The sequence below is a fragment of the Rattus norvegicus genome, chromosome X (genome assembly GCF_021556685.1).
Source record: "Rattus norvegicus strain SHRSP/BbbUtx chromosome X, alternate assembly SHRSP_T2T, whole genome shotgun sequence".
Lineage (NCBI taxonomy): Eukaryota > Metazoa > Chordata > Mammalia > Rodentia > Muridae > Rattus > Rattus norvegicus.
In genome coordinates this window covers 147,446,162-147,465,196 of record NC_141554.1, presented here as the reverse complement: position 1 = coordinate 147,465,196, position 19,035 = coordinate 147,446,162, and the positions used below count along the sequence as shown (strand labels likewise).

General features: G+C 36.9%; 1 protein-coding gene across 22 annotated transcripts in view; it reads left to right on the top strand.

The window, feature by feature from the left end:
- Nucleotides 1–19,035, top strand: part of Atp11c (ATPase phospholipid transporting 11C) — a 184,638-nt gene that overhangs the window by 119,730 nt on the left and 45,873 nt on the right. For all 22 annotated transcript variants that reach the window (XM_087600219.1, XM_087600210.1, XM_087600216.1 and 19 more), the window contains 10 exons: nt 434–498; nt 766–847; nt 1,980–2,130; nt 2,597–2,794; nt 10,610–10,771; nt 13,257–13,408; nt 13,763–13,834; nt 14,980–15,053; nt 16,438–16,541; nt 17,882–18,063. In XM_087600219.1, coding sequence (XP_087456345.1) covers nt 434–498; nt 766–847; nt 1,980–2,130; nt 2,597–2,794; nt 10,610–10,771; nt 13,257–13,408; nt 13,763–13,834; nt 14,980–15,053; nt 16,438–16,541; nt 17,882–18,063 — 1,242 coding nt within the window. The remainder of the gene's footprint in view (nt 1–433; nt 499–765; nt 848–1,979; nt 2,131–2,596; nt 2,795–10,609; nt 10,772–13,256; nt 13,409–13,762; nt 13,835–14,979; nt 15,054–16,437; nt 16,542–17,881; nt 18,064–19,035) is intronic.

The following is a 19,035-nucleotide window of genomic DNA, read 5'->3' as shown; positions in this document are numbered from 1 at the left end:
CCTCTTTTATCATGTAATTAATTGCCTCGGTTTTTCACTTTGCCTTAATCCCCCAGAAATCAGTTTTATTTACTACAAAGACGTCATTGTGTTTATGCAGCTTGGCATTTGCCTTCCCAGCTTTTTATCTGTGACCCTCTATTTCTCACTTCTTGTAGCTCTTGTCTTGCTATCTATGAATAATAATCTTTTGATCCTTCTGTGCATTTTTTAACCTCTGTTTCTGGCTTCTCCTGTACTGTGCTCCCATCTGTGCTGCACCCTCAAGTCACTTCAGATGGAAGGATCATTCTTCTTTTCCTGGGGAGTAAGCATATGGTGCAAATAGAGACATTCTGAACCCCTTGGAGATAGGTGTGTGTTAGGGCAAAAATCTGTCCCCAGTGTCCATGGTTTTATACAGTGTTTAAATAATGTGCTTGTTTTTATTTAGGTCTTTGGGACCTGAAAATCTTTTGCTGAAAGGAGCCACACTTAAAAATACCAAGAAGATATATGGTGAACAAATTTAAAAATATACTGTTAAAATGTTTCTTAAAGTCTATGAAAAAATAATGCATGTTTAAAATGAGCATGACAGATACCTGCCTTTTATTCTCACTGTATATTTGTGCTGTGAATTTACAGGATAATAAATTGACATGAGTATGACATGGTATCCTATTTGAATTTTAAAGACTGAAAAATTCACAAACCAAATAGGTAGGAAGTTGGCTAACAAATTTACGTATAACCAGGTTTGTGTTACATTCTGCTATTCTTTAGGAGTTGCTGTTTACACTGGGATGGAAACCAAAATGGCTTTGAATTACCAAGGGAAATCTCAGAAACGTTCTGCTGTTGAAAAGTTAGTATGAACCACTGTTTCATTTTAGTCGTTATTGATTGACAGAGTTACTTCTTCAGTAACTCCCAGTAACAATAGCAGAAATTCAGAACCCACAATAACAGTAGCCACACCTGTTCCTGCTTCTGAATTGGTTTTCATTGATTTATTTCTGATTTGATTCAATACTATGAATAATTCTATGAAGTAATTTATGTTAGGGTCTTCCAACTCTACAAATGAAGAAAGTATCTCCAAGATAATACATAACTTAAGTAAACTTACATAGTTTTTAAACGGCACCATTTACCTAAACTGTAAATTCTTTTCCTTTTGTTCCTGTATTTGGGGTCCTTTAGTTGACATGGGTAAGTTGGTTGCTACATGATTGCTCAGATAGGCATTGCAATGCAGAGGCGTCTCTTTTTAATTTAATTATTTTTTAAATTAAATTCGATTTTAATTAAATTTTTTTGTGTATCTGTGTGAGTGCCTATTTGTGTGGGAGTGTGCATGTGCATGTGGGGGGGGAGGGTGTGAGAGACAGACAGACAGACAGACAGACAGACAGAATGTGTGTCTCATGCAGCCCAATCTGATTTTAAACTAGCTACATGATGAGAATGATGTTGATAATGTAATCCTCCTGCCAATATAAATCCAACTACTGGGATTTATAGACATCACTATGCCAAACATACTTTTCCTTTTGTAGGCATGGAGATGATTCATTGTGTCTTATCCAGAATTGTGCTGTCAAATAAAGCTGAGAATAAATGTTCAGCTTGAGGTTCACGTTTGCTATTCTAACTTCAATTTGAAATATTTAGCCTTTTGGCAGGGAGGGACAGTGCACTTTCCATAGAGGTAAGGCAGGTACTAAAACAAAGGGACATGTCCATTTCCAGTTTTCTTACAGGACCCTTAGTAAAGGTGTATTTGACTAGCCAGATATTGTGCCTTGGGGAACATTAGTGATCAGTAAACAGTCAGGGCTAGATTTTCCATTTTGCCACTTAACAGTGATTCTTCAGTTGTGATAATTAAAGATCTTACATAAAATATAGGACTTTGATTATATAACATACATAGGAGAAGCTTTAGATTAGCTAAGCCTAAACTAATTAAAATGTTTATTTTGCTTGCTTTTCAGATCTATTAATGCCTTCTTGATTGTTTATTTATTTATCTTACTGACCAAAGCTGCAGTATGCACAACTCTAAAGTATGTTTGGCAAAGTACCCCCTACAATGATGAGCCTTGGTATAACCAAAAGACTCAGAAGGAACGGGAAACTTTTAAGGTGTGAACTCTTTTGTGATTAGGCTGCCCTTTACTGAAACACTGCTCAAAAAATGATACCTTTTGATTTAGATTTGTTTTTACTTTATGTCTATGTTTGTTTAACTCTTTTGTTAAGCGATTTGAAAGGTAATGAACTTTCTGGCATTTTAATTCAATATGAACTTGTGTTGATATCTACATATGAACTTTGAATGTTTCCCTCTATGGGTGAGAGGAACTTAGGACTTAATGAGGTGAAAAAGTATTAAAGTAGAAAGCCTATACACTGAAAAATATAGATAAAATTCATAGTGCTCTAAAATGTTCTTAATACTAACAATTGTGACTATAATGCTATAGCGTCATTAGGCAGTTTCTTTCTATTAATAGTGTGTTAAGCATTGAAATGGAAAGAAAGCCATTTTATATTATATTTATCTAAGGAGGCTGTGAATCTAATTAACATGAACCATCTCTTATTTTAGGTTTTGAAAATGTTCACTGACTTTTTATCATTCATGGTTCTCTTCAACTTCATTATACCTGTCTCCATGTATGTCACAGTAGAAATGCAGAAATTTTTAGGGTCATTCTTTATTTCATGGGACAAAGACTTTTTTGATGAAGAAATTAATGAAGGAGCCTTGGTTAACACATCAGACCTTAATGAAGAACTTGGTCAGGTGAGAACACAGTTTTTGCTTAAGATAAACTATTATAGTAAAAACCTTTTCTAGTCTGGAATACTGATATATGTAACCATTAATTTTATCGACATGTAATTCAAAGAAAAAACTTTAATGCAGACTAATAATTAAAGATTTGTAATATTTTCACAACTTCCACTTCAGTTATTCTTGGTAGTATTTTTACAAAGGATAAAGTTTATACATTAAATATGAATATTATAGAAATCTATATAAAAATTCACTAAGTGATACTCTTAGATTATGAACATGAAATGTGGTTTTCATTACTTCCTATAATCATTTCTAAATAGAATGAGGTGTAATAAATTATAGCTATTTTACACATGCATATTTGTTAACCACAATTATCCTGTAATGAAGTTTTCTGGGTACATGTCTATGATATTGAACATAGACCTAGCAAACTATGTTTATTCCAATATAAAAATGTAAATGGGAGGAAAACATGAAGGCATGTCCTTTCCTTACCCATATCCCATATACCATATCCCAGTATACTTGCTTCATATAACAGGGTAACCAGGACACTGCCCTTGTTTCTAAGATACATGCCTTTATTTTCTAATGAAGTATAACCTGTGATTTAATCAATGACTTTTTAAGTGCTTTGCTCATTAGTGTCTTGTATTGGTCTTGGGACTGAACCTGAGATACCAAGAAATGTAGGCAAGCGCTCTACCACTGGGTCAGAATGTATCATTTGCGTCTTTATGTGAGACAGGGACTTGCTTAATTGCACAGGTAGTCTTTGAACTCACGTGGTACCCTAGACCAGTCTTCACTTTGTGATCTTCCTGTCTCAGTTTCCCAAGTAGATCAATATAGACTTGAGAATTGACTTGGCATTCTTATTAGAATTGAGAAAGATTTCCCCTTTTCTAAATTTGCTGTGTATTATGTAATTTTGTTTATAGTTGAAGGGAATTTTTTGGTTTTCAGTTAATTCTCATGATAGTTACATTAGAGTGGTATAAATATTTCTGTGACTAGAAAATCCAAATCTCAGCAATGAAAAGGTGGCTAGGACAAAGCCTCACATTTGTTTGAAATAGTGCTGATTTGCATCTATACCTCAAAACTCTCCCTGAATTTAGCCTTTCTACACCTCATACTCTCTATATCTGCCTATCTTAATTTTTAACCTTCATTTTTATTTTAGTTTATGGATATCCTGGCTTCATGTATGTTTCTGGACAATGTGTGCACAGTGTGTTTGGAATCCAGAATAGGACATCAGATTCTCTAAGATTTAGAGTTGCAAATGGTTATAAGGTACAATGTGGCTGCTAGAAATGAACCTAGGTTCCCTGGAAGACAAGTCAGTGCTCTTAACCACTGAGCTAATCTCTCTAGCCCCTTTTTCCCTTCTTAACACAATCTTTGCCTAAGCTACAGTATCATTTCGCGATTGACATTGAAAAAGACAGAAGGAATTTGCACATACTTCTCTGTTTAGAAGTAATTTCAGGATACTGGTAGCGAAAACCCTGGAGTCTACATTCCTCATAGATTCTGGAAATCCTGAAATGGTACAAGAAATAAGCGAACAAGTGGCATTTCCCATGGATATTTCCTGAAGATTCTTTTATTAATTGAGCTGAGCTGCTACAGTTGATGACAGACAGCTTTATTTAAGCCTCATATTTGCACATGGGCGAGGTTGAGCAGTTACTTTAATCCCAATTAAAGACTTTTGGCATAAGAAAACATACAAATGCAGAAGCTACCAGCTTCTACCATCCGCTAAGTAAATGTGTGTCATGTTTGTTGCCTGACTATAGGGATTTCCCTATCTAGAATCAGAAATGGAGGCTAGCCTCAGCAATCGATGCAAATTTAATAGCTATCACTCCGTAGTTTAACCTTCATACATTATAGAGGCAGACAGGATGCCTAGGGCAGGTTCTTCTTGCTAGGACTCTTACTCATTCTTTCACATTTCGTCTTCCCCAGTATACATACTACCTATATGAACACTCTGTCTGACTCTTATTGTCTAGATGGTATTAAGAATATAGGCAGTAAAGTAGAGCTTTGGGTAATGATCTAGTAAATTTGATCAGTGGAAAGAAACTACTGCAGTTGTTTCAATTTCCATTCAGTTTCCCAACCAAACTGCATTTCTTGTATCAAGCAATGTTATCATTTCTTCAAATCACAAAGTTAATGGCAGATTACTTCTTTAATTAGTATGATGCCTAAATAACTTGGAATCATTATTAGCTTGTATGTGTAGAAAGTACCAGAATAAAAATGCAAAGAAGTCTTGAAATAGTTTCTTAGGCTATTTAACATTCAATGGACTGTTACACATAAAATTAAGTATAACCAATCTCCTCTCTTATGAGTAACAATTCCAGCTGTGGAGCTCTTATGTTACTAAAGGTAGTATCAGTTTATTGCTATCAAGGCCATAGTAAATATTGCTTTAGCAATGCTTTAGTATTAAAAAAAGTATAGGAAGATATTTATTCAGACAGTGCTTGGTGTAAGAAATAAAAGAACAGATTCTTAATTCAGTTAGAAAATTATAAGATATTTTATGCTAAAGTACTAATCTTTCCTAAAACTGAGTAGTTTTAGTAGATCTTGAAAAAGTTGTGGAACTAGCCCTCTTTATATTCCTTCCATCTTGTGACTGTATCTAATTATATGACACTATCATTCTTAAGTTATAACTTGATTCAACTAATCCAATACAGTTATTTTGAGTTCCTAACATGTACCCGGGATGTGTTCTGTATCATGAAGTTACTATTATGAAGTTAAAAAAAACCCTCAAATTATCCACTACCTGCTTGGGCAAACGTAATAGACTTACTTTATTAGTAGAGTCATAATTAATAAGAAAATCCAGAGTTAATGGGGCAATAGAAATAATCTTAAGACTAATATCAGTCAAATGAATTATAGTATTCTTTAGAAAGAATATCTTATGTATTGTATGGATGCATCACCTGCCAATCAAATGCCTATGGCCTATGCCTTAGGCAGGAAATAGACAGTGGGACATCCAGGAGATAAAAAAGAATTCTAAAATAGAACCAGGTATGGGAGATTTGCCAGGAAGATGCAACAAGATGACACTTGAGCACAGGTAACCAGCCACGTGGTAGAATGTAGGCTAGAATAAAGGGGTTATTTTAAGTTATATCTAGTCAGGGAAGAGCTTAGCTAAATGCCCATTGTGTTTGTAAATATATTTTCAGTCTGAGTCTTATTTCTGGGAGCATGGGAATGAGAAGTAGAACAGGACCTAACATTAACAGTATTCATCAACATGTATGTAGTAGGTGGGGCATATTTATTGTTAAACTTATCTTTAGTCAGTATAGTCTTATATACATCAAGTATTTTACTTTATAGAAAAATGAAGGGGTTGGGGATTTAGCTCAGTGGTAGAGCGCTTGCCTAGGAAGCGCAAGGCCCTGGGTTCGGTCCCCAGCTCTGAAAAAAAGAACCAAAAAAAAAAAAAAGAAAAAAAAGAAAAATGAAGAGATTTTTTATCAAGGCTTATAACTAATAAGTCAGGGCTCTAGTCTAAGGGTTGCTCTAAGTTAAAGCATTTGGTATTTGTTTTGTTTAAGTTACAAAGAGGTAACTTCACCTATTTTGTGTTTAGTCTAGTTCAGGAGTTCTTTTTAATCCCTGTTAGTAACCAACTACACCAAAAGAGCAGAAAAGTTTAATTTTTTTCCTTCACTACTGAGAGTAATTCAACACAACACTGTCACAATATGTGGAGGTACAGTAGTTTAGACACACAGGCCAAATTCTCCCGTGAGTTCCAGTTCTGATACTGTCTACCTGAAGATACAAATCGAAGCCTAAGTTCCACACTACCATCATCATTCACATACCCATCACAAGTGCATGCTGTTCTTTGTGATTTTGACCACAGAGTTTTAAATCAACATTACCACAGACCCTTAATTGAATTTCACTAATTTGACAGCATGATCTAGAAAACTCATAGAAACAATATTGCTTATCATTATATTTAAATAGTTATCAAAAAAAGGAGGAGTAGCCAAATGAAAGACATGCATAGCACAAGTTACGTGGGAAGGAATACAATCCATTGTGCCAGCCTTCAGGAAATCTCCACATGACCAGTTATCTTGTTTTGAGGATTCAGGAGAAGTAACAAAACATAATGGTTGAATCATCAACCATTGGCGATTACCTTAACCTCTTTTACCCCACCCCACCCCACCCCACCCTGCCCCGCACTGCAGGGGTTATGAGATGGAGGTAAAAATTCCAGATATTTAATTAATGTCTTACTTTCTTCAGCAACTTGCCTCTATTCAAAAGGGTATCTAGTTTTGTAGGGCCACCAGTCATTATCTCATTAGTATACAAAACATACAGATCTCTTTCTAGAGTTACCAGAGGTTTTGGTTGTATTGGGAAGACAGAGATTAATAGTAAATAGATTTTTCATAATATATAATAAACTGTTGTCATTTTCAGAAACCCATCGCTTTATAGCCAGAGGATATACAACCTCAAATGATAGTGAGGCATTACTAGAATTCTATTCAATCATTAATAACTATTCTAGTTCATCATCCACAATGTCTCTCAGGGTGAGAATACTGAGAAATAGAGGCTTCATCAAAAACAATTCTAAAATTAGGAGTAAGAGGCTTATATTTGATTGAATTAGGAGACTGTCCTCTCTTTCTCTGAGTCCCTTTTAAGATACTAAGTTGTATTAGATTGCCCTCAGGGCATAATCTATTTATTCATATGTGACCCAAAGCTATGATTCCTCTTTTCCTAAATATCTAAACTTTCTCACATTGAGAACTGTGATTAGGCTTGTCTATTGTGCTTAGGTAGACTATAGGCAACTAGTCGAGAGGAACCCTTCCCTCATTCCCCATGCAGATAGACTGAAGTTGTGTGGAGATGTGATTACTTAACTGTACAACTAGTTCCGAGCATGGTAAAGGTACAACTCATTACATCATAAGCTCCTTAGAAGTTAAAGGTTTTAAAACATAGGATGTGACGGTGTACTTCAGTATGGAGTATTTCCTTAGCAATTATGGAACCTTGAGTCCTATTTCCTACAGAAAGAAATGAAAAACCAAAAACTTCTTGCTTATGAATTTTCTGTACATCTAGCACTGGTTGGGGTTCATTTTGGGTTTTAGTTGTTGTTGTTAGTGTGTGTGTGTGTGTGTATGTGTGTGTGCTTTTATATATAGTTGGCTTTTCAGTACTGGAAATTGAACTAAGGATTTCACACATGCTAAACAAGTCTCTTACTACTAGTCTATATCTAGCATTTTTCTTTTTTTGAGACAGGGTCTCACTAAAATATCCATGCTGGCCTTGAACTCACTCTGTAGGTTAGACAGGCCTTAGTAATATCCCAACCTTAGGTTCCTTAGTACCTGAAATCATAGGCCTGTACCACCAGGCCCATCATTCAGTAGTTTCACCCTGATTGCATCCAATTAAAAAAGAAAAAAGTTGAGATGGTCTGGGAAATGAGAAGGGAATATAGAAGCATCTGTGGTAGCAGATATTGTATAGTCCTCTATCATCATCTACCAGAAAAACACAGGAATATCTAGTGGGGACACCCCTTTTGTCAGAGCATGTTGATTATAAGCAACACACTCAGTGACTTGTCATCTCACTTCTTACCACTCTGCTGTGTTAGAAGCTGTGTCAGAAAACAGAAGCAAATCATATGTTTATTTTCTAATATATAACTAATAGAGGCTTTCCATCCATAAAATGATGAACTTGTATTTGCTGGTACAGAGAAGCCTTTTCATCCAGCTCAAAACTATCATTAAAGAAGCATCTGTTTGTTAGGCAGAGCCAAGGAGCAATCTCTCATTTTATCCCTGTCCTTAAAATGTGAAAATACCTTTTAATATAAGTCACAGCTAGTCCCCTGTCCACTTTTCCTGAATACATGGCATATGAAAATGGTTCTGTAAGTATTCTGATTTTAGGGCCAACAGAAACAACATTGCCTAGGAATTTAGAACACAAAAAGGTGCATGTTTTATTTTATATTTTGTTGGTCTATACATGAGATTTAGTGTTTACTTTTACTGTGTAAACTGTTCCACAGAGGCAAAAGAATTGGAAATTTCATATTGAATTTACCACCTTTAACACTAATGCTAAAAGGTTCCGAAGGTGGGGGCGGGGGGGCTGGAAATAAAGGTCAGTCAGAAAAGTGTTTCCCTTAAAAGCATAGGAATATAAGTTTGACCTCGTGAACTACCTACAAAAGGCTCAGCATGGTGGCATGTACTTTAACCCAAACACTGGCACATGGAGATAGGCAGATCCCTGAGACCTAGTAACTGTGATTGCCTTCCTTGGAGAGTGCTAGGTCAGTGAGGATAGTTCCTGGAGAGCAACATCCAAAGTTCTCTGGCCTGCACATATATGCACACACAGAAGAGTTCCAAATGGGCTGACTCTAATTGAAAAGGATGCTGTGAATCAACCACCGTTCATGAAAAAATAAAAGTGAATATTTTTGATCAGGAATAGAAAGCCCCCCAAACTTTCAGTTTATTTAAAAAAAGCTAAATGATGCACAAGTAATACCACTAGGATCAATTTAAAAAGAGATTTCAAACTTGGCTGATTAATAGAGGAAAAGAAGATTAGAATGCTTTATTGCTATCAGTGTTGCTACCATGAAAAGCTTGGAAGAATAATTAGAAAGCAACTACTGCTGGAGTTTATTTCTTTTCCTACATAATAAAAACCTGAATCTTGTGCTTGTTCCTGTCAGCCCATAATTTTAACTATTTAAGCATAAATTAGCAAAAAGGAAGATAAAATTGAGGGTTTCTAAAAGCCAGATGTTATAAATAGAGTAGATAAAAACTGAGATAAAATGGAAGTACTCAAACTGATTTACTGCATGGAAAATTTATTTCATTAGCTTATTTTCCATTATTTGTAAAAACATACCTACATATTTTAACCTTTTTTAAAAATTTGGAAACTTTTTTGAGGAGTATCTGAGAAATAGGCATGGAATTTTTTTTTGCAATTTCTTATCACCTTTTACCTGTTGTATCTGCTAATAGATAACTGTTAGCATTTTTCTTTCTTTTGTCTCATATGTTCTATAGTTGTAATACTTTTATTCCAATGCAGTATTTTTATTAAAAGTTGTCCTGACAAGAAAATTGCCCGGGTAAAGGTACTTGTCAGCCTGCTGAGCTAAGATGGTTCTCAGGATCCTAATGATGGGGGGAGTGGACTCTCCTGCGAGTTGTCCTCCAGCCTCTGTGTGTTAGAGATTACAGCATGCACATGTACACCTCCACCCAATCAATTTATAAAATGAAATACATTTTTAATTGTGCTTTTCAAGGAGGAAAATATTCGCACTAGTTTTCTTTTATCGTGTGCCAGCTATATTTTTAATCCATTTCTCACTGTTGACTTATGGACTTGCCATTTATGGGCAGTGCTCACTGTATTGTTGTCCTCCTTGGAAAATTGACTTTCTACTTTACCTTATAAAAATATTAAATGATTAAAGTTGCTTCTCTTAATAAAATACATGGCTTTCTGTCCTATTAGGCATCTACATTTAAATACATTTCAGTGTCTTTGAAAATGCTCACAATTTTCTCACTCATTTGATAATACTGCATCTCTGATTGACATTTGACAAGTCTTAGAAGAAATGATTTCTGTGGCTATGGAAGTAGGACTGCCTCCTTATAGCTGGCTAAAAATTAACCATACTAAAGAACATTTTTATGTTTTTGTCCTTGTTTTTAGGTGGACTATGTATTTACAGATAAGACTGGAACACTCACTGAAAATAGCATGGAATTCATTGAATGCTGCATAGATGGGCACAAGTATAAAGGCACAACTCAGGAAGTTGATGGATTATCTCAGATTGATGGGCCCTTAGCCTATTTTGATAAAGCAGATAAGGTGACATTTTCTCTGTTACTATTTTACCTGAGAAATCAATCTTTGTAGGCATGTTTTATCCCTATATAGGGCTACCGAATTTTCCAATGGGTGCATGATACCGAGTTTTGAATAATCATTGGTTTTTGCAACTACACCTTTCTTTTATTAGCACTTTTAGCATTTGTAGACAACTAGAACTTAGAAGTAGAATTATGGTTCCTACAATGAACAATTGCTACATTGTGGCTTAGATACCTAACTACATCTTTTTTAAGGTAGGAAGGATTTATTTTATCTCACAGTTCAAGGCACAGTCCATCATGTTGGGTAAAGTCAAGGCATCAAGGGCTTAAAGCAGATAGTGACGCTATATGTACACTCAGGAAACAGGGATGAATACAAACCCATACTCTGCTCACTTTCTTCCTTTTTCACAGTCCAGGATCACTCCCACGTCGGGATGGTCCCCCTTGCAATTAAGATAAGCCTTCCTACATCAACGAACAAAATCAAGATACTCCATCCACAGATAGGCACAAGGCCCATCTAACGCCCATTATCATACCATACACACAAAGATTATATACTGAAAAAACAAGCAAAAAGACCATTCCAATGCAGCATATGGGAATGTGTCTTCCTGGTGTACGTATTTCTTTTTTTAATTTTTAATTTATTTTTACACTCCAGATTTTATTCCCCTCTCAGTTCACCCTCCAACTGTTCCACATACCAAACCTCCTCCCTGACCCTCCCCACACCCTGTTTCTACGAGCTTGTCCCTACTCCCCACCCTACCAGACCTCTAAATTCCCTGGGACCTCCAGTCTCTTGAGGATTAGATGCATCTTCTCTCACTGAACCCAGACCTCGGAGTCCTCTGTTGTATATGTGTTGGGGGCCTCATATCAGCTGGTATATGCTGCCTGGTTGATGATCCAGTGTCTGAGAGATCTGGGGGTCCAGGTTAATTGAGACTGCTGGTCTTTCTACAGGGTTGCCCTCCTAAGCTTCCTCCAGCTTTTCCCTAATTCAACCAGAGGGATCAGCAGCTTCTGTCCATTGGTAGTGTGTAATTATCTGCATCTGACTCTTCCAGCTGCTTGTTGGGTCTTTTGGAGGGCAGTCATGAGAGGTCCCTTTTTGTGAATGCCCCATAGCCTCAGTAATGGTATTAGCTAATGGAGCCTCCTCCTGAGCTGAATCCCACTTTAGGCCTATTACTGGACCTTCTTTTCCTCAGGCTCTTCTCCATTTCCATCCCTATATTTCTTCTAGACAGGAAAATTATGAGTAAGAGTTTTGACTATGGGATGGCAATCCCATCCCTCACTTGATGCCCTGTCTTTCTGATGGAGGTGGACTATATACAACTTTCCTCTCCCACTGTAGGGCATTTCATCTTGGGTCCCCCTCTTTGGGTCCTGAGAGTTTCTCACTTCCCAGGTCTTTGGTATATTCTGGAGCGTCCTCCCAACCTTCTTCCCCTGGAGGTTATCTGTTGCCATTCTTTCTGCTGGCCCTCAGAGCTTTGATCCTTTTCCCCTACCCAGTACCAGATCATGTTCCCTTCTCCCCCTACCCCATCTCTTTTCCCTCCCCTGTTCCTCCCTCCCCACTTTTGTTTGCTTTCTTCTCCCTCCCAATGGGTACTGAGGTGTCATCACTTGGGCCTTTGAGCTTGTTGACTTCTTTGAGTTGTGTGGACTGTATCTTGGGTTCTATACTTTTTTTTTTTTTGCTAATATCCACTTATTAGCGAGAACATACTGTACATGTCCTGTTGGGTCTGAGTTACCTCACTCAGGATGATATTTTCTCGTTCCATCCATTTGCCTGCAAAACTAGGATGTCCTCGTTCTTAATAGCCGAGTAGTACTCCATTGTGTAAATGAACCACATTTTCTGTATCCATTCTTCTGTCATGGGACATCTGTGTTGTTTCCAGCTTCTGACTATCACAGATAAGGCCTCTATGAACATAGTGAAACATGTGCCCTTGTGGCATGGTGGGGCATCTTTTGGGTATATGCCCAAGAGAGGTATAGCTGGATCCTCAGGCAGTTCAATGTCCAATTTTCTGAGGAACCTCCAGACTGATTTCCAGAATGGTTGTACCAGTCTGCAACCCCACCAACAATGGAGGAGTGTTCCTCTTTCTCCACATCCTCGATAGCATTTGTTGTCACCTGAGTTTTTGACCTTAGCCATTCTCACTGGTGTGAGGTGGAATCTTTGAATTTTTCTGATCACTACATCATAGGCCATAAAGAAGTCACTACCTTAGGTATAGGTGATACTATTTTAATCTAAATGAGTTAATACATAGTATTGCCTAGGAACTGATAATTATTATTAGTTGCTTTATTGTCGTTTGAGTATTAGGAATTTATAAATTACCTAGAGATTATAGCATTCTGTTTCCTTAATATTTTTTCTTTGTTCACTGGTTACCTAGTGATCAAAATAGAATAATAGTCATTTTTAAGTTTCTGTTCCACAGAACCGGGAGGAGCTCTTTCTCCGTGCCCTGTGCTTATGTCACACTGTAGAAATTAAAACAAATGATGCAGTGGATGGACCTATAGAAGGAGCACAGTTCACGTATATCTCTTCCTCACCAGATGAAATAGCTTTGGTGAAAGGAGCTCAAAAGTAAGTACTTCTTGAATTTCTGAGAAAGTGAAACCATGAAAGAATAGGCATTTGTTTGATGTTTTTTCATTTGCCTCAGCAACTCTACTGTTTGCCTCTCCTATTATGTAAATTCAAACAGAAAATAGTGAGGCATTGGTTTAGTTATGTCTTATATATACACCCAGGTCATCAGTCCAAATTGTCATATTATACTTTGTACTTTTTTACAACTCATGTTTTTTCTAAGTGCAGACAGCAATTCTGATAACATTTGGTAAGTGACAATCCAGTTTACCCATGAGATTCAAGATGACTGAGTAGCTAAAATTGTTGCTTGAAGATATAAAAGGCTTTTTTATTTGTTTTTGATAGGTTTGGGTTCACATTTTTGGGAAATTGGAATGGACATATCAGAGTAGAGAACCAAAGAAAAGAAATAGAAGAGTAAGTAGCTGTGTGTTTGGATGTTTGTCATTTTTAACCCAAGTGTAAATAGTAAATGGAATTAGAAAGGAAAGAAACTTATCACCTATTGAACTGTATTCTCCTGTTTCAGAGTTTTGTATAAATATAGCTGGAGTAGGAAAAGGTATTTTTTCATAAAATGTCAAAAATATGAATTTGAAGTTCCAGTTTGGTTTACATGTTGTCCAGAGTGAGTCTCAGTGAACTGTTTGTAAAATGTAGATGAAAAGATTCACTCACAAGTCCCTTCCTTTTTTAACTCTTCTGTTTGATTCAGTGTAATTAATAGTTCATACATGCATAGACAGATCTAAGCCATTTTATAATGTCATTATACATTTTAAACCCTTCTTTGGCTTCTTACTGTTTAAAGATAGAGTGCCTTGTTTCTAAAACAGGACCAAAGTTACCAGTTCTTAGCACCTGCTAGTGTTCTTCATCTCTTGCTACTCTCCTATCATTGAGTTTCCCAACTATTGGACATTTAAACTCTCTTATGAATCATGGACTGCCATGTGTGCTTTTATACATGTTCTCTCTCTGTGCTCTAAAATCATAGCTCCCTTCCTTTAACGTGTTATTCTATCAGTATCCAGCACACATCCTTTTCCAGGAAACATTCCTTCAGTTGGCTTTTTTAAAATCTGTGTTCTGTTTTCTTTCTTTTGAGTGTTTTGATTGAAGGAAGTATTTAATGTACTTGGAATGTAGTTATTTTCATTACCCTTAGTCTCCTTATAATGTGCTTATGTTCTTAGAAAAGTCGTCAGCAGATTCATCTCAATTCTTCAACACATGGCACCGTGTCTCACCCCCTAAGAGGCACTCAAAGTAGAATCCCACTGGACACCTCCTCCAGATCTCGCTTAGTGGGCTAGTTCTTTGTTTTCTATTCCTATGTAGTCACTGTTTTTTAAGTTACACGGTGAAAAAGTAAACATAGCTTTCACTGCTCTTATCAGAGTGCAGAGACATTTCAAAGAAAAGTGAAAAGTACCAGTTGTACACAAAACTAGCTGTCCACTCCCAAAGAGGAAAGCTTCGTGTTCATTAAAACAGTTCAATCATGCGTCTTTTCTTATTTCAGCGTAGTTGAGTCATTTTACTTTTTCATCTTTCCAAAGGTATGAACTTCTCCACACCTTAAATTTTGATTCTGTCCGCCGACGTATGAGTGTAATTGTAAGGACCCAAGGAGGTATGCATCTTTAAAATTTGACTTATTCATCTTTTTCTAATTGTAAGGGTTGTTTATAAGCTTTTTAAGGAAAAAACATTTTATATAGTATAGGATTAAGTAGTCTTGCAAATTTTACTAACACAGGGCCTCTGTATCATGGAATGGTATGAAAATCCCAATTATAGCAGCCCAGAGTTCAGAAAGTTGGTGGTTTTCTATCCTTTTCTGACCTCTCTTATTCTACTACTGCTTGATACTCTTCCAAAGCAAGCGAAGTAGGGATGTATTATTAAGCTAGGTGTCTGGGCAAGGATAGTCTTGATTCATTCCAGAGCTAAGGACCCTGAAAATAAATCTGGCCTTTTCAGAGACGTGGTTATCATCATCTCTAGGCTGCTCAGTGTCTTTGGAAAGTACGATGACAGCTTGCCCCCTGTCCAGAGTGCAAAAGGCACACAGAGAGCACTCCTGCTTTATTTGCAAGCTCTCAGATGTATGTATATATGTGCACTGTGTTTTTTGACTCCCCATAAGAGGTTAATTTTCAAAATGTCCTTGATTTATTTTTGTATTAAATCTTTTGCATATTATTTAATGAGAGGAATATGAGACTGCAGCCAAACCCATGGAGAAATATGGTTCACTTTACTCAAATTCATGAGACTGGTTTCAGTATATGACCATGGAATTTGTTTATGACTTTTAACAGACTTCATTAATTGGAAATGAAATACTTATCATTTAAATATTTTCATGAGTACGCATCTATACCTATATTCTGCAAATGGTAAATTGTGTGGAAAAAGACATGTAAAGTCATTGGTCCCAAAACTACACTTTTAAATTTGTAGAGCACAGCTATTTCCATTTTAAGGATAAAGTTTCATTTAATGTTAAACAGTGTATATTCCAAAACTTCATTTATAATATCACCATTCTACAAAGGAATTTTAAATAACTTTTAAAGAAACTTAAAATCACAGTGTAGCTCATCAAGCAAGTCTTCTAGTTTATTCAGAGCGAACTTGGCTTTGGGGGCTTGAGTTTAGTTCTTGGCTTTAGGTCATGACTGGCTACATTTTCAAGGATACTCACTTGGAGTTCTTTAACACAGCCTAGTACTCCATGATTTACTAGAAGGAACTATAGCAGGAGTGCATGTAGTAGTATTTGAGTTAGTTACTATTTCTACAATATTCTGAACATATGGTGATTATTCTCACAAACTAAAGCTCTAGATATTTTATTCCATTTGGTTGAATATTACAGAAGAGATTCAAAATATATAGAAGTTGCATGAGAAAGGCTATCTTAACAGTTATTGCTTTTTTAAAAATCCTATTACCAGTCTTCAAATTCTAAGTTGATTACTTTGCTTTGTTTTGTTTTGTTTTTATTTTAGGAGATATACTACTTTTCTGTAAAGGAGCAGATTCATCCATTTTTCCCAGGGTGCATAGCCATGAAATTGATTTAACCAAGGTCCATGTGGAGCGTAATGCAATGGTGAGCAGGCATCCCTGTTGCAATAAGTACCTGGGGATAGCGATAGGACACTGGGGATAGCGATAGTACCTGGGGATAGCGACAGGACACTGGAGATAGCGATAGGACACTGGGGGTAATGATAGGACACTGGGGATAGCGATAGGACACTGGGCATAGCGATAGGACACTGGAGATAGCGATAGGACACTGGGGATAGTGATAGGACACTGGGGATAGCGATAGGACACTGGGGATAGCGATAGGACACTGGGGATAGCGATAGTACCTGGGGATAGCGATAGGACACTGGAGATAGCGATAGGACACTGGAGATAGCGATAGGACACTGGGGATAGTGATAGGACACTGGGGATAGCGATAGGACACTGGGGATAGCGATAGGACACTGGGGATAGCGATAGTACCTGGGGATAGCGATAGGACACTGGAGATAGCGATAGGACACTGGAGATAGCGATAGGACACTGGGGATAATGATAGGACACTGGGGATAGCGATAGGACACTGGGCATAGCGATAGGACACTGGGGATAGCGACAGGACACTGGGGATAGCGACAGGACACTGGGGATAGCGACAGGACACTGGGGATAGCGACAGGACACTGGGGATAGCGACAGGACACTGGGGATAGCGACAGGACACTGGGGATAGCGACAGGACACTGGGGATAGCGACAGGACACTGGGGATAGCGACAGGACACTGGGGATAGCGACAGGACACTGGGGATAGCGATAGGACACTGGGGATAGCGACAGGACACCGGGGATAGCAACAGGACACTGGGGATAGCGATAGGACACTGGGGATAGCGACGTTTACGGTTCCCAAAGGGATGTTGAAGTTAACTGTAGGTCGTTTTATACTTGGGGATTTGGTCATAGTCCATATTCTTTATTTTAGCATAAATGACTACCCTAGACCAATGTTGTGACCAGAACTAGTACTAGTACTTGATAGCGATCAGTTATTTGGAACTGTTAACTTCTTAGTTGCATGCTGTTCATTTTAAAAAATTAAACATCAGAATTTCTCTTTCATACAGATGGGCAAAGTAAATAAATTTCAAGAATATGTTTGGGGCTAGGAAGATGGCTCAGCAGTTAAGCGCAGAAGACCCAAGTTTGGTTCCCAGTACCCATGTAGGATATCATAACTACCTGTAACTCTAGTCTAGGAGTTCTCATGCTTCTGGTCTCCATAGTCAGCAGCACTCATGTGAACATAACAGTACAGAGACATTTTGATAAATATACAACATATAATTAAAAATAAATCTTTAAAAGGGTATAACATTCTTTTAGCCATTGCAAAGAACTTCTGTTTTGCTTCTAGGATGGGTATCGGACTCTTTGTGTAGCCTTCAAAGAAATTCCCCCAGATGATTTTGAAAGAATCAATGTACAACTGATAGAGGCTAAAATGGCCCTACAAGATAGAGAAGAAAAACTGGAGAAGATTTTTGATGTGATTGAGACTAACATGAATTTAATTGGAGCCACCGCTGTGGAAGACAAGTAACTAGATGTTCTTGTTAAATTTTTTTGAGACTTTAATTGTATTGTTCCTTCTCTTTCCTCCCTCTAAAACCTCCCATGTCCAACCCCATTTTGCTCTCTTTCACATTCATGATCTCTTTTTCCTCTAAGTGGCCATGTGTATATGTGTATGCCTAACTATATCAGTGCCTGCTCAGTCTGTAGAAGTTATTCGTACATTTGTTTTCAGGGCTGACCTTTTAGTATTGGCTAAGGAATTGTGCGCTTCAGCAAAACGGGGGATTGGGGGGTGTTATTTCTCTTCCCTCAGGCAGCATTCATTATTTACCTGTGGTTCTTTATCTATTCCTAAGCTTTTGCTGGTCCATATTAGCATGTCCATTGGTATTGTCTCTGTTCAGGTCTACTCTTATTATTTTAATGACCAGTCATTTAGATATATGCCAGATTAGAAATTTATTACATATTCTTAAATCTCTTTTGTCATTGTCATCTAAGTAAACTTAGATTGGTTTATTTCACCAAGTATGGAAAATGTAGTAGATTTTGAACTCTAGAAATAGTTTTAAAGTAAATACATGTATCTTAGAAATAATGAACCTATTATCAATATGGTCTTTTGAATATTTACCAAATCATCTAATTGTTTATGGAACTTTAATGAAACAACCTTACAGTATGTAAGACAGGATTATAGAATTATTATTTGAACTGGTGCCTAGAAGAATGGGTAAGATATTGGTAAATGACCAGAAAGGAAATTCACAGTGGATAGCTCAAGAATTTAATCTAACCTGCTTCTACAAGCCAGATTATATTTTTGAATACTTTAAAATAAGATTTAAAAAACTTAAATATATAGGCTGAGTTCTTTGAGACATTATAATAGAACATGGTCAGTTGTTTGATTGAAATAGTGTTTTAATTTTTAAATAAAGCAAGCTTTTCAAAGAGTTGTAAATTGTGAGAAAGGGACTAGAGAGATGGCTT